This window comes from Rousettus aegyptiacus, unplaced genomic scaffold (assembly GCF_014176215.1).
Source record: "Rousettus aegyptiacus isolate mRouAeg1 unplaced genomic scaffold, mRouAeg1.p scaffold_m13_p_4, whole genome shotgun sequence".
NCBI lineage: Eukaryota > Metazoa > Chordata > Mammalia > Chiroptera > Pteropodidae > Rousettus > Rousettus aegyptiacus.
The window spans coordinates 143,539,186-143,564,103 of record NW_023416307.1 but is presented as its reverse complement, the minus strand read 5'-3'; the positions used below and the strand labels follow the sequence as shown (position 1 = coordinate 143,564,103).

Sequence of the window (24,918 nt, the reverse complement as noted above, 5' to 3'; positions counted from 1 at the left end):
TTTCATAAACAGTGAGGAAGGAAGTCTAGAGCTGCCATCTTATTCTGCAGTTTTCCTAGGGAGAGAAGTAAATCTAAGGGAGAATGGGTGGTGGCAGCTGGAAGAGCCAGAGGTACAGGAATATGTAGGAGAGAAAAGGTGGTGGGGAAGACTTTGGCCAAAGACTGAGAAATGTTACCAGTTAACATTATGTCACCAGATTTTTACAGTATTCCTGTATGGTGGGTAGAGCAAGTATCTTCATTAGGTCAATGCGAAAAATGAAGCCCACGACGTTAAGTCACTTGCTTTGAGCTCTGACACCAAGTGACTAAATCAAAAGCAGAATCCACATCTGCTGATTCGCACTTTATTCTGCCAGAACACTAATGAAGTTCAATTCGTAATATGGAAATTCCATGAGCAATCATTTTTACCGTGGCATTTAAGATCCTTGACGACTTGGCTATTCTTTACCTTTACAGCCTTCCTAGCTATGGCCTACCTCATTAATTAGCCCCAATCATACTGAATTAATTTCATCTTCTCTTTTCCTAAGTGTCTTTTTTTTTTTTCCCAGCTCTCAAGTGTCACATCTCTTTTTCTGAAGAGCCCTATCTAACATCTCTAAGTTAGTAAAGGATGATCCTTCTTCATGCTCTTTAGACCTTGTTCTTTCCCCTGTTCTAGCACTCTACTCTAATTGTCTATTTTCCTGTCCCTGTCTTCAGCTTAAACTTCTTAAGGACAGCAACTTATTTCCATTACAGCACCAGTGCCTAGCACAGCTTTTGGCATACATTAAGCCTCTCAAAATGTTCACTCAATAAATAAATAAAGCCAGTGTCAGAAGGTATAATCATTTTAAAAATTCATTTTTATTTTTTTAATTCACTTTTACATTCTAGATTACAACTCAGCTTTTCTACTATTCACAGTCTAAATTTAGTTTGCACATTCAGTTAACAAATGGTTTGCCTAGATGCTTAATACTTCCAATGGGGTCATATGCCCAAACTCCTAGCATCATAGTGCTTGTCATAAAATGGGTCCTCCATACATAATTTTGGAATGAATTAATTGATACAAAGATAACTAATACACCCATTTTCTGAAGCATTAAGTGTAAGCAGTTTCTTGTATCTAAATAATGGTGATGTGGGACAGAATATGGGAAGAACCAAATGGGAAGAGTCCTTGGTAGCTTTTGTTTGCTTAGCTGAACACGTGATTACAAGGAGTGAAGACTTAAAGTAGACCCATGTGGTCATCGACTTCTGGGAAAGAGACTGCAGAGTCTGGTCTGGCATGTGGAAATCGAAGATGACTGATCTTGACAAGGCAAATATACAACCTACTGATTCGTTGTGTGTTTTTAGTGATATCCTTAACTATCACCAGAGTCACAAGTCCTTAGAAAAATCTCAAAATGTTTCATCGACAAGATATTGCCAATAATAAACCAGAAATGGTAGTAATAGAAAAAGAGTCTGACAGGTGTTAGTTGTTTTGACCTCTAAATTCATTGAGTTCTCTACTGCCGCTTTCTTTTTCACTGATCTCTTTAAAAACTCTTAATAAGCGTTTATGGAGCACTGCCATCCACATATATTTAAGTACTTGCTGTAGAGAGTAGAGGGTGAAGAGTTGAGGCCCTGAATCCAAGCAGCCTTGGTGTGAAACTGCTTACTAGGGACATGATCTTCGGTAATTAACCAAACCTTGCTGTGTTGCAGTCTCTTCACAAGTGCATTGGCATTGACAAAAATAATAGAACATGAGATTTAAATGAGTCTGTACATATACAGTGCTTAGCGCTTAGTAAGAACTTTATAAATGTTGGTTCTGACCATTGTGATTATGTGCTAAGTTAGCTGTCATGAACAAAAATGGTGAAAAAAGTTGTTTCTGTAGTTAGGCAGTGTGCTTGTCATTTGCCAGTTAATTCTTTACTGCATAATTTATTCTTCAGCCTTCCTCTGCCTTGTTCTGAAAGGGCCTGACTCCTGCAAACCACATTTCCCAGGCTCCCTTGCCAATTGGCTTCCTGCTAGTTTTGAGCAGCAGAAGGTTCAGACGGAGGCTGACAGCATCTCATTGCTTGGGTAACATCACTGGCAGAGGCTGTCTCTTCTCTCTTTCCCATCTCTCTCCAAACGAAGCTTCCCTCTGTGCTCACAGGCCCCACTTCAAGCCCCAGTTCCAAGCCTTCTTACCAGCTTTCTGCTTTGGGAATGACGCCAATGTAGAAGAAACTAGAACAAGAAGAAAAAGACAGATTCCAAGTTTAATCCTGGATCCAACCGTGTCTGAATATTATATATATATATATATATATATATATATATATATCTGGATTTTTAAAAATATGAACCTATAAAAAAAACCCTTTTCACTTAAGCTATTCTGATTGCATTTCTCTCACTTGCCACTTTGAGAATGCTAATACATTGTGTACTAATTCTTGAGAATTGTTTGAGATGATATCACAATATAAAGCAATTAGTATTCTCATTGAATACTTGTCTTTGGAATTCACATAACTAGTATTTATTTTCCTGCTAAGATTATGTGTAAAAAGATGAGCAATATAAACATGGCCCTTCTCTTTGATAGTGCAATAATAACTAATTAAGTGTTTTACAGTTAAAAACATGAAGAATATAAACTTTTATTATACTTATTCCAAAATGTTGTTTTCTCTGGAGATCTGAGCATCTTCCCTTAGTTAGTGTGTATCTCAAACTAAAGACATCTCGTTCATTTTAATACAAGAACATAAACTAAAATGCAAAGCAAAACCTTTTGGGGGGAAAGTTTTCATTTATTTTCAAGGAAGTAAATCCCAAGCCTCCACTTGTTCTTTACCAAACCTTCCCAAGGTAGGAGGATTTTTCAGTGCAATGAAATTAACAGTGTCACTGCTGCAGGATAGTCGTTCACTCTGCTGTATGTTTTCTTGGCTTTCCTCTTCTCCATTCGCCTCTGATGATGCAGTTTGTCTTCTGATAATGAATGGGCTTCCTCTCCCTTTCAACCACTAGAATAAGTCACTGAAACTTGTCCAAGACATGTGCAAAGTTCATCTGCTTTGGGAATTTTTTTGGAATCTTTCATGGTTGACGAAAGTAAATTTATAATCATGATGCGAGTACAAGTGCGTGTGTGCATGCTTTGTCCTTAAAATATATGCAGTGGCCTTTTAATGTTATGATGTATGGTCAGGCTGCGGTTGCTATGGAAACAATAACCAAATTTCCTGACATTTGAGGGTTGGGAAATGCAGTGGTGGCAGCTGTGATCAGAGTTGAGAGATTGCTGATAGAGTGAAAGTAGCTTAAAGAGTAAGGTGCTCTTTCTACCTTAATAATGTTCAGGTCAGAGCAATCTACTCTTCCCTGACGTCTGCTAATAACATCCACCAGAGCCAGACTGAAGGCTTACTAGTATTTCTTTAATTATTATATTACACTCAGTTTATTTTGGATACTGGATAAGTGGGATTTTGGAGTTCTTGGTTATAGCTGTTATATATATTTTTACATTGTATAAAATCATGCTTTATGGTAATGGAATACATTATATCCAGATTAGTGTCCACTCAAGACAATATTACTATTAAGACAGCAAATACATGCTTTTATTTAGAATGTGATACCTTAGATTTTTAAAATTCTCTAAGTACAAGTTGGTCAGTCAAATGAATACATTTAATAAGTTTTCTGTTCAGAGGGATCATTTTCTAGGACCTCTATGATTTTTTGGAGTTTCTCTGTAGCTTCCTGTACAGCATTGATAGTTTTGCATTGTTGAGGTTTGGAAGATGCACCAAATGAGATGTTTATATATCTGTGTTTATTCTGATTGTACTACATGTCAGGGGAATGTGAGAGAAATGTGGAATGTGGGGAGTGTTATCATTACTCTCATTTCTTAGGGTCCTCTGTGCCCAATACATTGTGAAACTCTGTGGATATGGACCTAGATAAGAAATGATTCCTGCCCTCAAGAACCTGCTTGGCCATACTAGGAGAGGATACATGCGGACTGTTCATTCAGTGCAGGAAGGAGCAAAGCCAATGAATGCAGCCAGATGTAAAAGGAGGAAGTGGGTCCAATGGGATGAGCAGATAAAGAAATTGGAGTGAAAGGAGAACTTGAGATGAAGCCAAAAAAGGGGCAGATCTAGTTAAAGAGGGAAAAATGTTTGCTGTTAGTAAACTTTAGAACTTATGCTGGATATATTCTTTTGAATGTGTCAGTTATTATCTTAAAATAGAGACAAGGTCAAGCAAGGTGTGTGAGCAAAGATATAGTGGGACATAATCTAGTGGTTAAGGAACACTGAGTAGTTGAGTTTTGCTAGGTGGGGGTCAAATGGTTCTAATAGGTATTCTCTGGGAATGAAGATGCTTGAGGAATTATGGGGGCTATGAAGAACACGTTAGAAAATCTAGGATTTTGCAGATATCAAATGACCTTGAGGGCAACAGGGCTTAAACTCTAATCATTTGAGGTCAAAGGAAAGACTCTAGAATGATAATCAACTGGTGAATTATTGCCCAATGCTTGACGAGAAGTAACCAGTTAGTAAATACAAATTCCAAAACTCTTTGGAATTGTAGCCGATATTTTGTGGTGGTTAAAACTTGTTGGCACTTTTTTAACTCTTCTACAGATCTTTTCTCAGATATTTTATCCATGGGTTATTGTCACTTCTGCCCTTTCCGATATGATATGAGTTGAAAAGAAAAGGTTTCAAAAGCCTAGTTTTTTGCCTATGAAATTGTATAAAGTATCTATAATATGTTAGAGGTTTTTTCTCCCATTATGGAGCCTTGAATGAGTTATACATAGATTTTTTTTTTTTCATTTTAAGAAATCGGTCCACCTTGATGTCATACAGATGGTGACATAGTTGTCTCAGTGCTTCTCATTACTCATCAGTACACTTGTTGAGGATGGACTTAGCGTTCCCAACTCTGAGAATTTTTTGGAAATATAGTGGGTAATCTGTGTCCCCAACTTACTACATACCTATTGCTTCTGATGTAGGGCAGTCCTAGAATAAGACCAAAGACCTTTGGCACAAAATAGTAGAATATCATACAAGTTATGTTTGTGGGTATTTGATTTTTGAATCAAGTATATTTTAAAAATTGACAGTCTCACAACCTTTCTTTCCTCTTCTTCTTTTTCTTTTATCCAAAAGGATCTTCTTAAGAAATGCTACTCTGCCAAGGCATCTTACCTCTTCCAGCAGGATAAATTCTATGATGTCAGCTACGACACAGGAGATAAGTCCATCCAGTGTAGTAGGAGACCAGATGCATTCAAGTTCTGGATGACATGGAAGGCCCTGGGCACAGTAGGCCTTGAAGAAAGAGTTAATCGTGCTCTTGCTTTATCTAGGTACGTGTGTGTCTGTGTGTGTGTGTGTGTGTGTGTGTCCATGTCCGTCTGTCTGTAATAGACCCAATGAAAGTAATATTTACAAGGGCTGTATGTGTCCTCCTTTCATCCGATAACCACTTTTTCATCACCTACTGTATGTGAGGAATTATGAACACAGCAGTCTTAGCCCCACCCCCCAGGATCCTAGCTTAGTAAGAGACACATTCAGGCACCAAAGCAAACAAAATACAAAGGAACCTACTTTTGGTAAGGAGGGGTACATGGTGCTCCAGACCACTCAGGAGGGTCCCTTGGTATATTCTTGAGGAGTATCGGCAGAGGCTTCCTGGGGGAAGCGACCTTCAGTGAAGAAAGGAGAGAAGAGTGAGCCAGGCAGAGGGGACACACAGCCCAAACCTCCGGGTGTGAGAGAGATCACGGTGACTTCAAGGACCCGAAAAGCAGGTCTTGAAAATGCAGGCCTGATATAAAGGCAAAAGGTAAAAGTGACGTGGGAATGCCTTGGCTTGCTTGCTGTGTTGTAATATGAGAGACGAAACTTTTGAAACCACTTTCAAAGACCTTAGAAAAGCTCTTGAGATATAGGTGCTCTATGTTTGCCACTTGAACAGGGCTCTGCTGCTAAGCCTGGGTCAGTAGGTGCAGATGGGCAGGCCATGACCAGATTTGGTTTCGTGACCAAACTTGGTTTTAAATGTGATTTGCTGGACCTGGACTTTAAAGAGTTAACCTTCATGATGTTTTTTTTAAAAAAAATCAAACATTTAAAATATTTAAAACAGATTTGTCAAAAATCTAGATTTTTGGCATCTACCGAAAGATCAGAATGCTCTCATTCCCACATGGTGACAAACCACTGAACATGATGTGCAGCTCTCTGGAGAATTCGAGTCCTCTCCACTCCCTGCTGTTTTTTGTCTGGCGTATTTTACTACAGCATAGAGTCCAAGCAACTGGGATGCAAACCTAGCTCTACCATGTACCAACTATGACTTGCGCAAGTTTCCTAACCTTTCTGTACCTCAGTTTCATCCCAGTAGAATGGAGATAACAGCAGCATCTATCTCAAATAATTGTTATGAGGATTAAATGAACCGATATTTATAAACACTGAGAACAGTGCCTATGAGTTTTAGTTATTATTTTTTTATATACTTGGCCACTATAGGCGTCATGTGACCTCTAGTTTAGATAATCTCTCTTTCACTTCCTGTTGACGTTTCACTTCCAAAAACCTAAAGTATGTCCTTAGAGATTTAAAACAATTTCTTCTTTCTATACTGGGAGTCGTACGGGCACTCTGTACAACATTCTATGCAACAGTGATGCCCTGCAGACTGTCTGAAAACCCAGTATCTTAGGACGACATTTTTTTTTCCTAAGAGGTCTGCAAGTTTGGGGCGGCTTTATCTCATACGATGGTGGCTGTGAGGTAGAGGGGGAAGGTCTGGGTCTCTTCTCCACCTGTCTCGCATCTTCCTTGGACCAGCAGGCTTGCTGGAACACGTTCTTGTGATGGTGCTGACAGAAGCCCAATAAGCCAAGCCCGGTTTAGCCTCCTGATTGCATCACATCTACTAGCGTTCCAATCACCAATGCAAACTACATGGCCAAGCTCAATGTCAAGAGGCAGGAAGTAAACTGACATTTTGCAGGAAGAAGAGCAAGATTACATGACAAAGGGCTTGGATATAAGGACAGGTACAAAGATGGCTTTGGTGCTTTCAGAAGACTGTAGGAAGTCAGCAATTCTGGCAACTGTAGCTTAAGAAGTAGTTTAAAAAATCCGTAAATATTGTATCAGGATTCTTTTGGTGATAAGCAACAGAAACCTTAACTCTAGGTATTGTAAACAAACAACAAAAAAAAGATAATTTATTATCTCATGTTACTTATAAGCTAGTGTAGTGATGACTTCTGGAATGATTTATTCTAGGGGCCTAAACAATATCACGAGGCCTCAATCTCTCCATCTATCAGGCGTGCCCTCCTTCATGTTGGGTTTATTCCTGTGTAAGAAGTTAGCTGCCAGGAGTTTTAGATCTATATCCTCCCAGGCTCGAGTTCAAGGTCAAAAGGAGAGAGTGTTCCACTCTCAACAATCCTGAGGAAAGTTTTAATTATTTTCAGATGAGGCAAGTGTCCATCTCTGAATCAGTGTGTCGTCAGGGAAACGTCATGTTCTTATTAGTCATGTTGAGTCATATGACCTCTCTTGGTACTGAGGAGACTGTCAGTTCCTCCTATAGACTATGTACTGAAACTAGGTGAGGAGTGTGTCTTTAGTAGAAATAGGGTTAAAGCGCCTCTATCAGAAATAGGGTGATATCTACCTAGTGGTAAAAAAAAATGAAACTGTCTACCACAAATATTCACGGTTGCTCATTAAATTAAAATAAAAGTCAGAAAGCTCTGTTAAATTTTCTGTATTTTCTCATACTATTTAAGTGTGGTAGAACCTCCACATTATTTTATCTAAGCTGCTAAGTAATTCAATAACAGGTGTCTTGAAAGAGGCTAGATATAAATATTTGATCATCATATGTATTATAAAATTAACATTCATCTCAGGGCAGAATTTAATTTATAGTCAAAGGATATTTTCTAAGTTTTGCAGAGAAATATCACAGGAGGATAAATGTTAACATTTCAATTCAATTCAACAATACTTATTGTTTGTAAATATTTGTCAAGTTGAATTGAATGGAATTAACATTTCAGTGAGCATCTCTGCAGACTGTGACCTATATTTAAATATTTGGAAGATAATCACTCCTCTTTCATGCTGTTACTCGTAATAGGTTTTTTTCCCCCTTTAACTTTGCACATTGCTGATATCCAGCACTGTATTCCTAGGATGTTCTCCCACCCCAGTACCAAGCAAGAGCCGAGTCTTTCTACACATGTCACTTGGAATGAATGTGAAATTACAAACTTGGAGAAAGCTTTTCTAGGATTAAGAATTGTATTAAGTTAGCAACATAAGGTCTTTTTTTTTTTTTCATGATTTTATTTCCTTTCAAATTGGCTGGTTGGTTTCTGGTTCTGCTCTTTAGAAAAGATGAAACATTTTCTCAATTCTGGGAGCTGTTCTGTTTGTTTGAGCCCATGTGCAGTGGTGTACTGGTAAACTGGCTCTCAGGATGAGGGGAAAAGCCCCTATTTATAATATTTGTCAGTTTCCACAGTGTACATTCCTACTGTGGAAAACTGCAAGCTGACAACAGTTGTGGTTTGCAATATTCTTGAATATTTAACAGTGACTCTCACTAGCCAGCGCAGTCTGGCTCTTGAACATCATTGATTATGTGAGCCAGCATACTCCATTCCAATCACTGACTGGTAAGAGTTAAAATGCCATTTTCCAGCACACCCACTGACCCTAGACCGCTTGCTTTATTTAGAGTTTACCCAATAAAAATTATTCTCATTTGTGGACAGAAGTCTCTGCCTGGCATAATTTCTGTAATTTCCAAGAAATACTGTTTCATTTTCAGGATATAGAATGTCCTTCAGTGGATTAGAACTCTAGCAAAGTAAAGCTGCCGACGAGGATTGTGTTCCTGTTTGGGGTCCACATCTGTTAGCAGCAGCCTAATGTAGCTAAGATCTCCATTTCCCTAGGCCCTAGGTCAGGTCTTTTCAATAATGGAAAAGCTGTGAAACTCTTCTCCCCATTGCAGTCAGGATCGCTCTGACTCCATAGAAACGATGTTTTCATGTTCCCGAATCAAAACGGAGCTTAGTTTGGAAATTCGTACCTTGACTTTAAGATTTAACCCTTTTCCAGTTTAGGGGGGAAAAAAGTGTAGCTCGCTGCCAGCATTAATTTAACATCACAGGTAGTAATGCTGCGTGTCCTGGGATTTGACATTTGTAGCGATCAAGGATTACTGTATTTTGTAAATGGAAATACCATGACTAAAAACAGAATGCTATAAATAGAATGGTGTCATTTGTTTCTAAGACTATCACTATACTAGAGAGAGATGCAAAAATAATAATAAAAGTGAGACATTTCATGGCTAACTTTAGGGGTAAGGTTAGGACTGTAGTCTGCGAGTTATCTCTGGGTAGATGCTGCAGCCACAAGGGCCACCAGAGAGTATTCTGAGGGCAAACAGCAAATGGGTTAAGGACCAGATTTTGAGGTACCAGTGGATTTCTATCTCCCTGATCAGACAGCTTGCTCCTTCTTCCCATGGGAAAGCAAGAACATTTTCAAGAGGACAGTGATTCCTACTTTATGAACTGTCAGAAATCCAGCAAGAAGATAAAATTTATCGCCTGGAAGATCTTTAAGGCTTTCCTAATTTTCATTTCACCCTCGTCATTCCAGTAGATGAGAGTACATTTCTCTCAAGAATTATTAATGACTTAAAACTTTACTTCTCCTCAGGTTTGAAAACCAGTAACATTGGGAACCCAAAGTAACATGCAGTTTTTAAGTCCTGTTGAAATTTAGAGGGGTGAGGTTTAAAACTGCCACCTCCAACACAAAGCAGGCGTTGGTGCATCTCTGATTTCTGACTAGGAAAGTAGAAAATGTTTCACGGCACCCGGGGCCCCCTGTTGCCGAGGGCCCCTTCTAGGCCTTTGTTATGGCACTCAGGTTAAAGGAGTATTTGCTAAGGGGTAATTTTTAAAGTGAATCGGGAAGAGTCATGTTTATAAGTCTTTTCAACAACAACAAACAGTTCACGAACTCCCCATTCTGGTACTTTGTTAAGTCTCCAGCGTATCATTTATCTATTCCCTTGACACACAATCCCTGCAATCTCCCCGATGGAATTTATTTCACCGACTTGCATGAATACTGAGGGGTTTATTGTTGTCAGTATGGAAAAGGTGAGCAGTGACACACTGGTGCTTTCTTGCTAGTGTATTTCTCTAGGCGACAAGATGGAGAGAGTCTATGAGACTATGGAAGGGCCAGCGTTTTCATTTTTCATATTAGTAATTTTTTTTTAAAGAAAATCACAGTTGCCAGAGAATGTAGTATGTAGGTATCTGTGATGAATCACACAAGTCATGCAATGTCTTAGTATATGCAGAGCATACCGAAAGCAGGTGGAAAAAAACTCTCAAGAGTTATGCAAGGCTCTGTGCATTACAAGAAATTTCAAATGAGAAGATGAGACTGGGAGAGAAACTTGGTCCAGAGTGCTCCAGGAAGATGCTAAGTGGCTGGTGAATTGCAAAAGGGACTAGAAAGGCAATGTCCAGAAAGGAAAGAAGATCCTGTGAAAGGGCAAGTAAAATGCAAAAGTGTGTCTTAAACTCATTTAACTAATCGGAAAATTATGGGTCTCTAATGTTGGAAGAACATTTGTAATCAAAGGAAGGGGAAGTGTTTTAGAGCAAGATCATCATTAATACATGTTTCAAAATAAAGCCAGAGTCTTAATGCAATGCGTTTTTTGCCCGGAAGGATTGGTGAAAACTCTTTCTAATGTATTTTTTTCTCTCCTCTCTTTTTGCTAAGGTTAGTGGGAAGGACAGTGATGAGTGTTATGACACTATCGTTTCTTTTCGAACCTGTTTACCTGGAGTGACTTATGGTTCTTGCATTATGTCCCAAAACTCAATGTGCATCTTTTTTTTCGGCTGGCGTCATTCAAGAATAGTTTTTAAAAAATGTATTTTATCTTTAGGCCGTTACCAAATATATTGAAAAGAAAAGTTGTGAAGAATAAATCATCCCTATGAATGTAGGCAGAAGTGACTCACATCTTATGTTGACTCCCTCCCTAAACTCATTTCATTTAAGCATGTATTTAAGAAGAGCATAAGGTACCTTATAGAAGAGGCACTTCTAAATTAACATTTTTGAAACTACACTCTGTGGGATAATAGACTTCCAGAAGATCATAATAAATGTTCTTCCAAAGAATGTTTTCATAGTCAAATATGCTGGGGAAATGCTAACTACTCTGTTATTCCTCTCTTGGAGATTCAGTTGTTCATTAGCACCGTAAAGGCTCTGAGGGGGCTTGTAATATAGAAACATTTTAACTTTGTTTTAACCAGTATGCAGAAACTGTTAATTGTTCACCCAACAACCACTCTCCCTTTTTCCTTGCCAAGAGAACCTTGATTTTGTTTAGGTAGCAATATTCCAGCTGGGAGCAATGGTACAACCTAATACCCATTGCCAATAATTAATTTAAGAGTGGGTATCTGACTCAGCTTCTGTCAGTAAGATATAGGAAGAATTCTGTGAAGACTTCTTGGGAAAATATTCTTACCTACATATAGAGAAATGAAGAGAAAATGCTTGTGCTCCAGCTCCTTCTCTTTCTTCTTGGGACACAGTTGTGTAAGGGTGTGATGTATGGAGCTGTGGCCAGCATCTGGGAGCCATGAGGGGATTAGCTAATGCTGAGCATGTCGCAGGAGGAAATGATAGAAAACACCTAGTTCTTCATGACAGTATAGAACCATCTGACCAGCTCGGTAAGGGTCCTTTTGTATTAAGCCAAGTATACTTCTAATCGTAGATAACAGCAATCTATCTGATATGGCCAACATCGTTCAAATCTATTTGACAATGTAACCCTTTTACATAGGAAAACTATTGACATGGTATATCATGGAACATGGTTTGGGAACTCTGGCATAATCCTTTTATTATTGTTATAATAGCAACTCTTCGCCCAAATCACCTCTATCCTCAACTCAGTTGGAGTGATACACAGGGCTTTATAGTCTCTGAGAATGACTGCAGTGGGGATAATGACCCTGACACAAACCCCAGGTCCACATGGTTTGTAAGAAGCAGTTTTAACTGAAATGGTTCAGCTCTGTTTTAGGATGCCATTCTCCCAGGAGCAGCGTTAGCCAGTTTGACAGAAATACTTTAAGTTAACACTATAGGTAGCGTAAGTTTTATACAGTTGTAATCTGTTAGGGAAGGATTATACCAGTCTAGTTTCACATCTCCATTACATGCATGAGGAAACTGAGGCAGGCGCAGGATGGTTAAAGAATTTGCCTACTCACAGAGTTGATTAGCTATACAACTAGAATCCTCTGTAGCCATTGCCAGGATTTCTGGAGACGCAAACCTTTTTTGTAGGCTCTGGCTGTCCAGGATTAGTGTAGGGCTGCCTCAGGATGAAATCATGGCTTTGGCTCTGAGTTAACAGAGTGCCTGTATGTTTCTGTCTGAGAAGGTGAGAGAAAGTATGGCCCGCAAGCTTTCCTCATGTAGATGGAGATGGTATGTGTCTGTTTCCATTTTATGTTTTATTAAGTTCCTTTTCAAAAGTTATACAAGAAGTTGCATCTTTGAAACTTTGCAAAGAAGTGTGAAAAGAGAGTTAATAATCTCTGCCACCCCTGTTGCCTCCTGTTTTTCTCCTCCTTAGGTAAGAGTTAGCAATTCCTTATGTATCCTTATGTACTTTACTCTGTGATCGTATATAATCGTGGACAGGGATGAGTTTTGCTTTCTTTATTATAATTTCGTAAAAAGTGAAATCATATTATGCACATTTCTGAGTACTTTGTTTTTACCTCTTGCTAATGTATCATAAGCATCCCTGTGGTTTAATCCAAGTAGATATAATCCATTTATTTTAATAGCTGCATCATATTACATTGTATTGTTATAATACATTTTATTTTACCATTTGCCAATTTCTGGATATTAATCTTGTTTCTACTTATTTTGTATACATACACATGCACATATAGATTTAGATATAATAACATGTATGTAAACATGTATATACACATATGTATTGTGTGTATATATATGTGTGTGTGTGTATGTGTGTATGATATATATATATATATATATATATATATATATATATATCTTTAGTATTGTTGATTTTCTCTTGGTAGATCAGCATTTCAAAAGTGGTTTGCTGAATCAGAAGATATGACTATTATTAATTTTTAAAGACTTGCAGCAGCTTTCTGTCACAATGTCACTAGACTCGGTATTGTCTCTCTTAAAATTTGTTTACAGTATCACATGGACAATATGGTTTAGTTTGCACATCTTTGTGCAGACAACTTTTCTAATGTTTATTAACCACTGGAATTGCTTTTTCTGTAACTTAGACAGTGTGCTAAAGTTTCATAACTTTATAGCTGCATCTCCTAAAAAAATACTCAGGGAAAGAAGTATGCAGAATATCAAACTTTGTGAGTGTGCGCATGTGTGTGTGTGTGTGTGTTTCTGGACACAACTGTTTCTCACAATAAATGATATATATTATCTAGTTAATAATGATAGGATATTTATAATATTTTGTATAATTTAAAGATGATATAATCTATATGCTAAACACCAATATTTAACCTTTTGCAAAAAACTATACAAATAAGTGTGGGGGGAAACAACCGAGTCTCATTAACTGGTGTATTCCATATGAACATTCTAGAATGGCCTTTAGCAAATGAACATAGTGATAATATCTACCCCCATTTTCACAGTTTGTATATGTCCCAGTTTTTTAATATATGTTTTAAAAAATTTTTACACCAACATTTGAGGTTGGAAAAGCAGAGTGTGTTATTTCAGTTGTACAGGTAAGGGAACTGAGGCCTAAGGAGAGCATTTTTTTCTTTTCCTTAAATATTAATTGAATATACATAATTTAGTGATGTGATTAAATTCCATATGGTTGTACCATAATTCCATATGACTGGACCATAGTTTTCAAAGCCAGTCCTCATTGCTGGGTGTGATATTTCTTCCTTCCCTCCCTTCCTCCATTCCTTCCTCCCCCCTACCCACCCTCCCTTCCTTCCTTCCTTCCTTCCTTCCTTCCTTCCTTCCTTCCTTCCTTCCTTCCTCATATTTTCTTTCCTTTTTTTTTTTTTTTTTTGCTATTACACAATAGAAATAAACACCCTTGCAAATATGTTTTTGTCAGCACCCCCAATCATTTTCTTATATTTGACCCACAAATTTGAAATATTAGGTTAGGTGTTACAGATTTTTCAGACTCTTGATCAAATCACTAGTTTTTAAGACCAATCATTTCAGAAATCTTCTCTTTTTATATAGACAATAACCAAGCCCAGGGGAAAGGTGTCAATGTTAATTTATTTTACATTTTTAATGTAGTTTTATTTTTTTCTTGATCAAATTCTGTATCTCATGTGTCTGTGCCCTTTGCATATGGCATGATGATTCTCTTTTCTCTGACATTAAAGATGAATTCATAGACATTCTGTTGATGGCTACAACCTCATGATACCAATAATCAATCCTCCTTCCCTCTGTCTTGGCCTTGAAAAAGATGACCCTGGCCTTCCTTGATCTTGAATGAACTTAAAAGCAATACTATACACCAAAAACTCATTCCTCCCAAGCCAGCTAAGTAAGTTAAGTCCCTACGCTAAATCCCCATCTAGAATAAGAATATGAAGCCCATATGATCAGAGATATATATCCAATCTACTTTTTTTGGATTTTACAAAAGGGTTAAAGTCTGATGCTAACATGTGAGAGAAGCATAATCTCATCGAAAAACATACCTTTCCTTGAGCTTCAGAAGTATCTGTCTAAATCCATACCTATATCTATACTTGTACTCTTATTTCTAAGTCTTGTATTTCTAAGCCCTGTCTCTGCATCAGAAATAACAGTTTTGTTGTATATCAGTCATGTTCGTGGAATTTTTAGATTGCAAATTATAAATATTATTGACTTTTTTTTTAAAGGTACCTAGTAGAAGAAATCAAGAAAAGAGAAGGATTCAAGTTACTGATGGAAGTAAGTAATTGCAGAATTGTGCTTGTGATTTTGTCACTCAACAGTGATGAAGGTGGTAATTTTCTAATCTGTTATATTTCATTGGTTTTTGTGTTGCAGACTTAGAAACAAGTCATTAGCTCAATTCACAGGGTCCATTATGTTAATTTACTCTATTAGGGAGTATTTTTTCTTTGTTGGATTCAGAGAACACACTTGCCTTAAGTATCGGAAATTAAAGTGCTCAATAATAATTACCAAGGATAATGCTGAATAAATTATGACCTCTCTCTTGATATATAAATTGCATAATGATTGTACTGCAAATATTCAACTGTGCTATAGTGGAGTCTGCATATGAAAAAAATCAATTAAGTGAATAAACAATAATGCATATAGCTTTCTCTTTTTATAAAATAATGGGAGCATATTAGCTTTGGAACAAGGGGAAAATAAGTCATTTTGTTGTTTACAGTGTCTCCTATACATAAGAAATAGGTGGTCACATAGATAGAGATATTGGTTTTTTCCTTCAAATATGCGGTTAGAAAATATGAGGAATATTATTCTGATTTTTAAGAAATATAAAGTATGAGGTTCTCTTACATCTTCTTATAGCACATACTCAATAGCAGTTTTTAACCTAATGTAAATATCATGTAAAGATTACAGCCTATATAAACAATCTGGCTATTTTTTGTTGTTATTCATTTATTTAGCAAGATTTATTGAGCAATTGCTGTGTGCTAGGCACAGTTCCAGGCACTGGAAATACAAGGCAGGAAAGTCCCCTGCTCTCATGGTGCGTACATTAAAATAACAAGCGACAAACAATAACAAGCAAATTAACACATAGGAAATATCGGATAGTGAGAAGTCTTAAGAAAACAAATTGATGAGAGAGAAATAAATAATTAGACGATACTGATGGGGTAAGTACTATAATGGAAATAATCAGGGTAAAATGGTAAAATAGGATGTGAGAGGAGGATGGATTGCTTGGTCTGAGTAGTTTAGGTGAGGCCCCCTGAGGTTATGTGTGAGCTGAGACCTGCAAGTTGGTAAACAACGTGCCTTGCAGATGGCTGAAGGAAAGGCATTCTAGGTAGAATCAATAAATGATGGCAAAGGCTTAAAGCTGATAAGACTTGGATGTGTTTGAGGAGCCAAAAGGTGTATTAAGCAAGGGGGGTGGGGCGCGGTTTGTAATAATTGATGAAGTTGGAGAGGTAGCCAGAGACCACATCGGTTGGAGTCAGGTGGGTCATGGTGATGCCTGTGGCTTTTATTACAAGTGTAATCACTGGAGAAGTTTTAAGCAGACAGGAGTATAACTTCCATTTTAAAAGACTGCACTGGGTGTCATGGTTAGAGAGGAATGGCGAGGAAGGGGCATCAAGGGAGGACAAAGAAAGAATAAATGAGACAAACTGGGAGACCGTTGCAGTAGTCCAGGTCCTCAAACAAGTTTGGAAAACCCAGCTCCAGAGAATTCTGACTGGCTTCCACCATTAGCTACAAAGGAGTCCAAAGTTCCTGAAAAACAGGGATTTAAAGGAACTTCAAAAGATAGCAAAAGAATCCATATTCACATGACTTTCTGGTAACACTTTAAAGAAGCAAGAAGACAAATTTCCAATGTGGGACGCTCCACAAGACCTCTGACCTGGTTTAAACAGATCGGTGGAATGAAGAAAAGTAAAAGAGAAAGTTGCAATGACCACTTTAGGTTGAAAGAGACGGAAGAGATGTAACGACCTAACGCCACGCATGCAGCTGTCGGAATCCTAGTTTGAACAAACCAGTCGTAAGAAAACAAATTTTGAGACAGTTGGGGTATTTCTAATATGAACTGGTCATTGTATAATACCACAAAATTATTAATAATTTCTTAGGCATGATAATGGCATTATGATTATGTAAGAAAATGTCTATTTTTTAGAGATACATCAGCGTGTATACACTTGGCTTGACTTTGAGTTTGAGTCACCTTTTTAATTTTCTTGTGTTTGAATTGCCATCTTTATTTTCTTGAGATTGAGTTGCCTCTTTACTTTCTTAAGTTTGAATTGCCTTCTCTATTTCTCCGGCTATGGGAGCTACACTGCTTATGGAAATTGCTGTACACTTCAGAGCTGCACAGTTTTTGACAGACAAAAAGTGGTGAGAAAAAAGATGTACCGATTTAGAAGTTATATATTCTTCCTAAAGACTTAAAAATTGAAGAAGGTACCGTCTCACCATCCTCTTTTGGAACCACATACTTTCATATTCTTGTAATGAAACTCGAGGTGGATTTTAATCATTAGGTAGCCTTCTGCCCTGGATATTTCATCTATGGCAGCCAGATGGCCTAAAAGCAGTGGAAGTGGCTTTTCAGTGATACTCCAGAATGCCTACTTATGAGGATGTTTAAATAACATCTGCATTCGCCTCTTTCCTATGTATTCTCTTTGCAGAAATAAAGTAAGTTTAGACCTTGAATTTCATGTGTCAAGTTGATTAGCCTCTTTTTGTTAACAAATGCTTTATTTGGATTGATTAAATGTAATCCTAATATATACTTACAAGATACAGAGATTCATTTGGAGCTCATGTTTGTATAACTGCAATTCTTTCAGTTTAGGAAAAGTCGAAGTCTATAATTATATATACAGTAACCCTTCTTTATATGCAGAAGATACTGTTCTAAGACCCCCAGTGGATGCCTGAAACTGCAGACATTATCGAACTCTATATATACTGCGTTTCTTCCTACACATACATACCTCTGATACAGTTTAATTTATAAATTAGGCACGGTAAGAGATTAACAACAATAACTAGTAATAAAATAGAATAATTATAACGATATACTGTAATGAAAGTGATATGAATGTGGTCTCTCAGCAAAACTAGGATAAATTTCTTTTTCACAATTTTGTGGATAGATGATTTGTTTTTACTGTGGACCTTAGCAACCTCAGCGTACGTACGGTTTTTTTTTTTTCTTTTTTTATTAAGTCAAGAACTTTCACCTTTTCATATGAAGGAAGCACTTAATGGCTTCTCTTTAGTATATCCTAATGCCAGCATCACTCACTACTCTTGCATTTTGGGGCCATTATTAAGTAAAATAAGTGTTACTTGAACACAAACACTGTGATACCATGACTGAGACGGTTGTTAAGTGACTAATGGGTGGGCGGTGTAATGGGTGGAGATGCTGGACAAAGGGGTGATTCACATCTTGGGTAGGACAGAGTGGGATGGCATGAGATTTCTTCACACTACTCAGAATAGCTTGCAAGTTAAAATTTATGAATTGTTTAATTCTGGAATTTTCCATTTGATATTTTTGGGCTGCAGTTGACTGTGGGTAACTGGAACTGCTGAAAATGGAACCATAGATAAGGGAGGACCACTGTATACATTTTCATTGTGTAGCAGATAGCAGTGAGAGTGTTAAGTACAACACTGAAAGTAGTAAATGAACACAACAAAACAAAGTGTCCGGTACTCGAATATCTGTTCCAGAAAAGAGCAAAAATAATGCATATCTTCTTAAAGATAATTGAAAGTTATCATTTCAAATGGATTTTGCATTATTCATAGGCCCCTGAAAATCATACCTCTGTTTTCCTGTGTTGCATCTAAGATCTACTAGATGTTTTCCTAGAGGTATATTCATTTTTATACTATCATTCACATATATTATTTTGATCTCTTGGGAGAGTCCTAATTATTCAAGTTTTTGCTTTTCTTTTCCTGAGTTCTACATTAGGAAGAGTTATTTAAGTTTTATAGACTTTCCGAGTCACAAAGAATTTTCAAGGACATCTAGTTAACTTTTTGCTCAGTGAAGGAAACCTCTCCGATAGTATCTGTAACAGGTGGTCAACCTCTGCCTGAACACTTTCTGTGTCAGAGAAGTCACAGTCCTCTCCCAGAAAGCTCTAATTACTCATTTTCTAATACTTATTGAACCCTACTATTAATGTGTATCAAGCACATTGCAATTGATAATTCCCTTTTTGCATAGTTTTATTAGATCTCAACAACCTTCTAATTTCTAAATCGCACTATCTGTAATCATCTGGTTGTATGTCTGCAGCATTTTATGACATTATCCACTCCATCCCTCTTGAAGTTCTCTCCTGTCTTGGTTTCTTTTGACTTTCTCTCCCAGTTTTTCTCCTTTCCATGTGACTTTTGATTCTTAGTCTCTATATGAAGATCTCTTCATCTGGGTACCCCCTGAAATGTTCTTCACTCCTTTGTCTTTGGCCCTTCATGTGTTCACATTCTTTCCCTGAAATGTTTTATGAATGTCTAGAGCTTTATTATCAATAGCCTCAATAATGTCTCCATTCTTATCTTGTCTCCTAAACTCTAGTCCTTTGTAGGTGGACATGTCCTGGAATTTTCAATTAGACTCCTACAGGTACTCCAAATGCAACATTTCCAAATCTGAAGTGTAGCAGTTTTTCTTACCCAAATTCTACATTCTTCATTGAACCATTAGCAATATGATCCATCCAAAGAAAACTCTTGATGTCATCTTTGCTGTCTCCGTTCCCTTTTATGTATATGTATTTTGAGTACCTTCTCTACTCCTATAGCTACTGCCTTAGTTCAGGCTCCCATCACTTCTGAAGTAGGCACTATCTCCTAATCCATCTCTAGTTTCAGACCCCTCCAGCCACTACAGACCACTGTGGCCTTTCTAAAATGAAATCTGTTCCCTAGATTGAAACTCTCCAGTAACTCCCATTGCCTCTAGGATCAAGCCCAACTCCCAAGCATGGCATGTGAGGAAGCCCTTTATGAAATGACTGTCATCTATCTTCACTTCCAACTTTACCTTTCTTCAGTATACTCTGTCATCTATTCATTCCAAGTATTTGCTATCCTCCTTGATCACTGGCTTCTGCCTGTGCACCATTCCCTTTGCCAGGGGTGTTTCTTGGGTTATGGGAAATTTCTTTTTTGTAATGTTTGTTACATTGCAGTTTAACTGCCTGTACCTAGTGTCATTTCTAGTTTTTGATTTCCTGGGGATATGCATATATAAGTGTAAGTCCTTTTATTCTCATCCCAATGTCTATTCCAATATCTGGAATATATAAATTTTTTTTTATTAAATTGAACATTTTGGTTGCCCTTTTTGGACATGCTCTAATTTTTTTAATGTTCCCCTTCAAATATTGTATGCAGAAATTAACAAAGTGATGTGTCTCACAGGTTTTAGTGAGGCCATTTATCCACTTGAAAAGGATCTCTTTCTATCAATATGATCCCAAATAATAGAATACTAAACTAATAGAGTGTGCCCGCTGTATACCATATATTATACTAAATATTGGAAATAAATGACCTCTTTATGCATCAAAACAATTCTGTGAGGCAAACAGTGTCTTCTCCATTTTATACATTAGGAAGGTAAAACAGAGAAGAGTTTGACACTTATCCAAGCAAAAACCTGGTGAAATTGGAATTCAAACCAAATCTGAGTGACTACAAAACTCGAGTTTTTCATTCTCTTCATCGTTGCTTTTGAAATCTTTAGTAATCTAATCAGCTATTTAAAACTTATGAGCTTGAAGTCATTTAATATCCACTGTTTCTCCTTTCTCCATTCTCCATTCGCATGATCAATTGTTTCAATTTATGTGTTAGACTCTGTATTTATCCATATAAAAACTCATGATGCTTTTTTTTTATTATTATTACTGTTATTGTGATCTACACGACACTGTAAGCAAAGAAGATTAAGTTTCTTGACGTGACTCAGTTTTAGAGAATACCAGCTACCGCGTTGTGGTGCCCATTGACTTTTCTCCCTGAGGGACCTCGTATCACGTGCTCACAAATCTTTGCCGGAATTGACATCAAAACACCTGCTTTCTTTCTTAGAATCTTTTTTTTTTTCTCTTGAAAATCAGAATAAAATATATCCATCTTTTCTTTAGTGACATTTCTCTACTTCTGCATGAACTTTTAAAGACTGTGACAATGCTTTTTATTACTGCAGGTTTTTGTACCCTACACTATCATCTGTTTGGTTTAGACACTTGGATTCATTTCTATGCCTTCTAAATTTCATGGTATTGGAGAACATACTAAATGTGTTCCTAAGACACCCAAGATGTCAAATTTTCATTTTTGTGAGAAATTAAGTGGCTTGTGAATGGTTCTACTCTTAAAATACTCTTCAGTGCTGAGGTCTCTTGAAGAAATTCACTCTGGAATAATTCAAATGCATTTTTGTGAATATGTAAAGGGATATTTTTTCCAACTCTTTAATAATTTTGGAAGTGACCACAATAAAGGCATGCCACCAAGCGGAGCACCAAATTTCCTTCAATAAAATGACGTGTCAGAAGGACTTCATAAGTATTCAAATGTCAGAGTCTTGAAGCCACACCATTCTAAAAGAGACCGGGCAAAAGAAATGATGGATATGTCACTCGGTAGATACCTAAACAGAATCTTACTAAAGGAAGCAAATTTTTAAAAGGTGATTCAAAAGTTCTAGATTCTAAAAAAATACAGAACAGATCTGGTAGCAGGTAGACTATTGCAAAGTGACTCATAATGTTGCCATGCAAATGAAAAGGACTAACTAATTTAATGATGTATTAATCATGATTCAAGAAGAAGACAAAAACTGCACAGTCATTTGAAGTGAGAAAGTGCAATATAAAGAATTACCGTGTTTGCTTCAGCAGCACATATAGTAAAATTGGAATAATACAGAGATGATTAGCATGGCCCCTGTGCAAGGATGACACAGAAATTTGTGAATTGTTCTATAATCAAAAAAAAAAAATTTACCAGGAGATTGGAGTCATGGGAGAATGCCTCACAGGAGAGAGAGAGAAAAAAAAAAACTAATGAATACAGGAATAGCAGATATAAAGAATAACCATCGCCCCGACAAGTGAGATGGAGCACCAAGGCAGAGCTGCTCGCTCCCAGGGCTGAGATCCAGCTGGGCTGCAGAGGGCACAGTGTGAGTCACTGGATGGCAGAGAAGTCCACTGAGGTGTCACACCAGTGCAGTTCTCTAGGAATCCGCCTTCTGAGGTGCTGGGAGAACTCATTTTGAGGGCAGTACCAAAACTTACTCAAGCGACTCACAGGGGTGCCAGAGAAGGCATGCAAGGCAGGGTGCTTCACGGGCTACTCTCTCCCATGAAACCACCTGAGGGGAGTGTACCAGAAAATGCCATTTATGGGTGCCTACCTGCTGCTAGTCTGCCATGAAGCTACACAAAGGGGAGGCGTTAGGGGAAGATAGCAGGGGGGGCACTTGCTGCTGGTCACCAATGCTGCTGAAAAGAAGCACGCACACTTCAGGAGGCTCAGAAGGTGGGCACACCAGAACCAGGAAGATACCTTTTCCCTCTCAGAGTCTCTCTAGCACCCTCTGCTGATAAATCTGAGATTGGACCTGACGGCAAGGAGAGATATTTATAGAGTCCACCTCCATTATTGTCAGACAAAGAGAAAGGGTGGCTTTGTAGCTGAGAGGCGAGAAATTGATAACTGAAATAAATGGTATCTGGAAAAACATCTTTGTTAACATAAAGACATGAATTCCTAGAACCTAGCGACACACAATAAGTATACTTTTCTTCTGCTTTCTAATAAACCACAGTTATTTTATTTTAAAAGATCTTACATTAAATTACTAAAGAATTTTGAAGACCAGTAAACTCTAGAGAGAACAAATCAATTATAAGTCAGAACTCCAAGCATAAATTGTGTAGATAGGTAAAGACTGTTGTAGTCTTGTGATTAATATTTGTGGAAGTCAAGTCGAATTACATAGTTCTCCATTTTAAACTACTCTATATTTTGAAGATTTGTAGACTTTTTTTCTTTGTCAAATCTAATAAGCATGTTACAGGTTTCAAAGGTAAAAGCATGAACAGAACAAGAACTTATCTTGTTGAGCTGGGAATATTTCTGGGCATTTGTTTGTGATTTAAAATCCACTAAAATCAGAACTCTATATAGTACCAGTTTTGATTTTAAGATATTAGGTGGTAGCTATTTCTCCTTTCTGAAATACTTTGAAGCTTTATACTAATACTGAAGCATAACTGTGATAGTTACTGAGAACTATTATGACATTGGTTATTATCTGCACAATGTGTTTGTGGTGGAAAACTGAAAGTCATTAGAAATACTGTCCATGCTAAGAATTAGACAAGGATGGTGCTGATTGGTGGGCATGACTCATAATTTTTACTAAACACAATTCTGTGTAGGTAATTTGTAAAGCCTTAACGTCCCAAACTACCTGGTCATTGAGTACAAGTCTTGTAATTGCCTTTGGCATGCCTTATTTTTTTGTCCAGTGAGGATGAAGGGTGTGGTGGAGAAAGGTTTTGTCTATGTGACAATGGCTGGACTAAAGGCTGTTCTGGAATGTTATCCAATGTTTAACCAAATCACATTTGATAGAAAAGCAGATTACTGGAGGAGGTGACTGGGTTGCGACCACTTTAGATCAGAGTTCCTCACACACAGACCATGCACTACCTACTGCAGAATTGCCTGAGATGCTTCTTAAAATGCCAGTTCATCAGACTTTTCTGTGATGAACTTGGCCAAACTTTGGGCATTCCAAGCACAAGGATGGAAGAATCCCCATTCTGAGCAAGGCTTCTAGCTGGTTCACGTTCTTACTGATGTTTAAAACAGATGCTTGTGATCTAGGGGTCCAGGTGATGCTTTTTTTCCCTTCCCAAAGTAGAACTGGCTAGGGATCATGGCAGGGCTGGTTAAGTGAAACCCAACTATGTCATATGTTATCAACTCACAGATAATCAGGGATTTTTGCATGTCAGGTGTAGCAGGTAATAGAAGACAACTTTGGCTATCATTATTGGAAGGATATGAGTATAAGTAATAATTTTAGGATTAAGATTGAATCTGAAGAACTCGGGCCTCTCTGGGCATGTATGTATCAGGCTCTGAGCATCAGAACTGGGTGGAGTCAGCTTCAAACTTTATTGTATTTATTCTTGATCTTGTGCTGATCTCTTATCTAGAGGGAAGCACCCTCTAGGTGCACCTGACTGAGAAGAAAAATTCCTGATAGGCTGTTATCAGAAGGAGGGCAGATGGTTGTCTATGCTATCAGATTCTGATTTGTTATCAACATAATACAGACATGATAACTCAAAGAAACTAGCAAAGAGTTTAATTGTGTTCTAAAATCAACCTTAGGTTTACAAAACAACTTTCAAATTTTCTTACTCTTCAGCCTGAATATGCCAATATTTGTTTTTGGTACATTCCGCCGAGCCTCAGAGAGATGGAAGAAGGACCTGAGTTCTGGGCAAAACTTAACTTGGTAAGTTTTGTATTTTTCCTTTCAATGAAATAGAGTGAATGCCATTGCCTATTGAGCTTGTTAATGATTCTGTACTTGCAAGAACTTCTTGAGGAACTAGAGACGTGGCTCTTAGTTTATTAAAATCTGTCATGCCAAAAAAGTTGTAAACATTATTTAACAAGTCGATATACTTGACATACACAAATTCAAGATCATTATGCTATTTGTAAAATATAGAATTTATTAGAAGTTCTAATTCACAGGGCACTTCAGAAAGTGTGATCTGGTAAGAGGACACAAGATTAAAGTTATATGATGAACTGCTGTTTCTTCTTTCAGCTATGCTAGTACATGTCTGTGACTATTTGCCTCACCTCAGTTGGAGATAATGGGGAAAGTCTAAATCTGGCACTCTTGTTCTTTCCACCAACAAAGGCCTTGTATCTTATGCCCAAGGGGCCTACGTGATAAAAAAGAA

The 24,918-nt window shown here is 37.5% G+C and overlaps 1 protein-coding gene and 1 non-coding gene across 8 annotated transcripts in view; both read left to right on the top strand.

The window, feature by feature from the left end:
* Positions 1 to 24,918, top strand: part of GADL1 (glutamate decarboxylase like 1) — a 226,625-nt gene that overhangs the window by 153,702 nt on the left and 48,005 nt on the right. For all 7 annotated transcript variants that reach the window (XM_016140785.2, XM_016140781.2, XM_016140784.2 and 4 more), the window contains 3 exons: positions 5,192 to 5,391; positions 15,079 to 15,130; positions 24,369 to 24,458. In XM_016140785.2, the coding sequence (XP_015996271.2) occupies positions 5,192 to 5,391; positions 15,079 to 15,130; positions 24,369 to 24,458 (342 nt within the window). The remainder of the gene's footprint in view (positions 1 to 5,191; positions 5,392 to 15,078; positions 15,131 to 24,368; positions 24,459 to 24,918) is intronic.
* On the top strand, positions 21,804 to 21,910 carry LOC118602300. Its single transcript, XR_004950651.1, has one exon. It is a non-coding gene; the product is annotated as a U6 spliceosomal RNA (small nuclear RNA).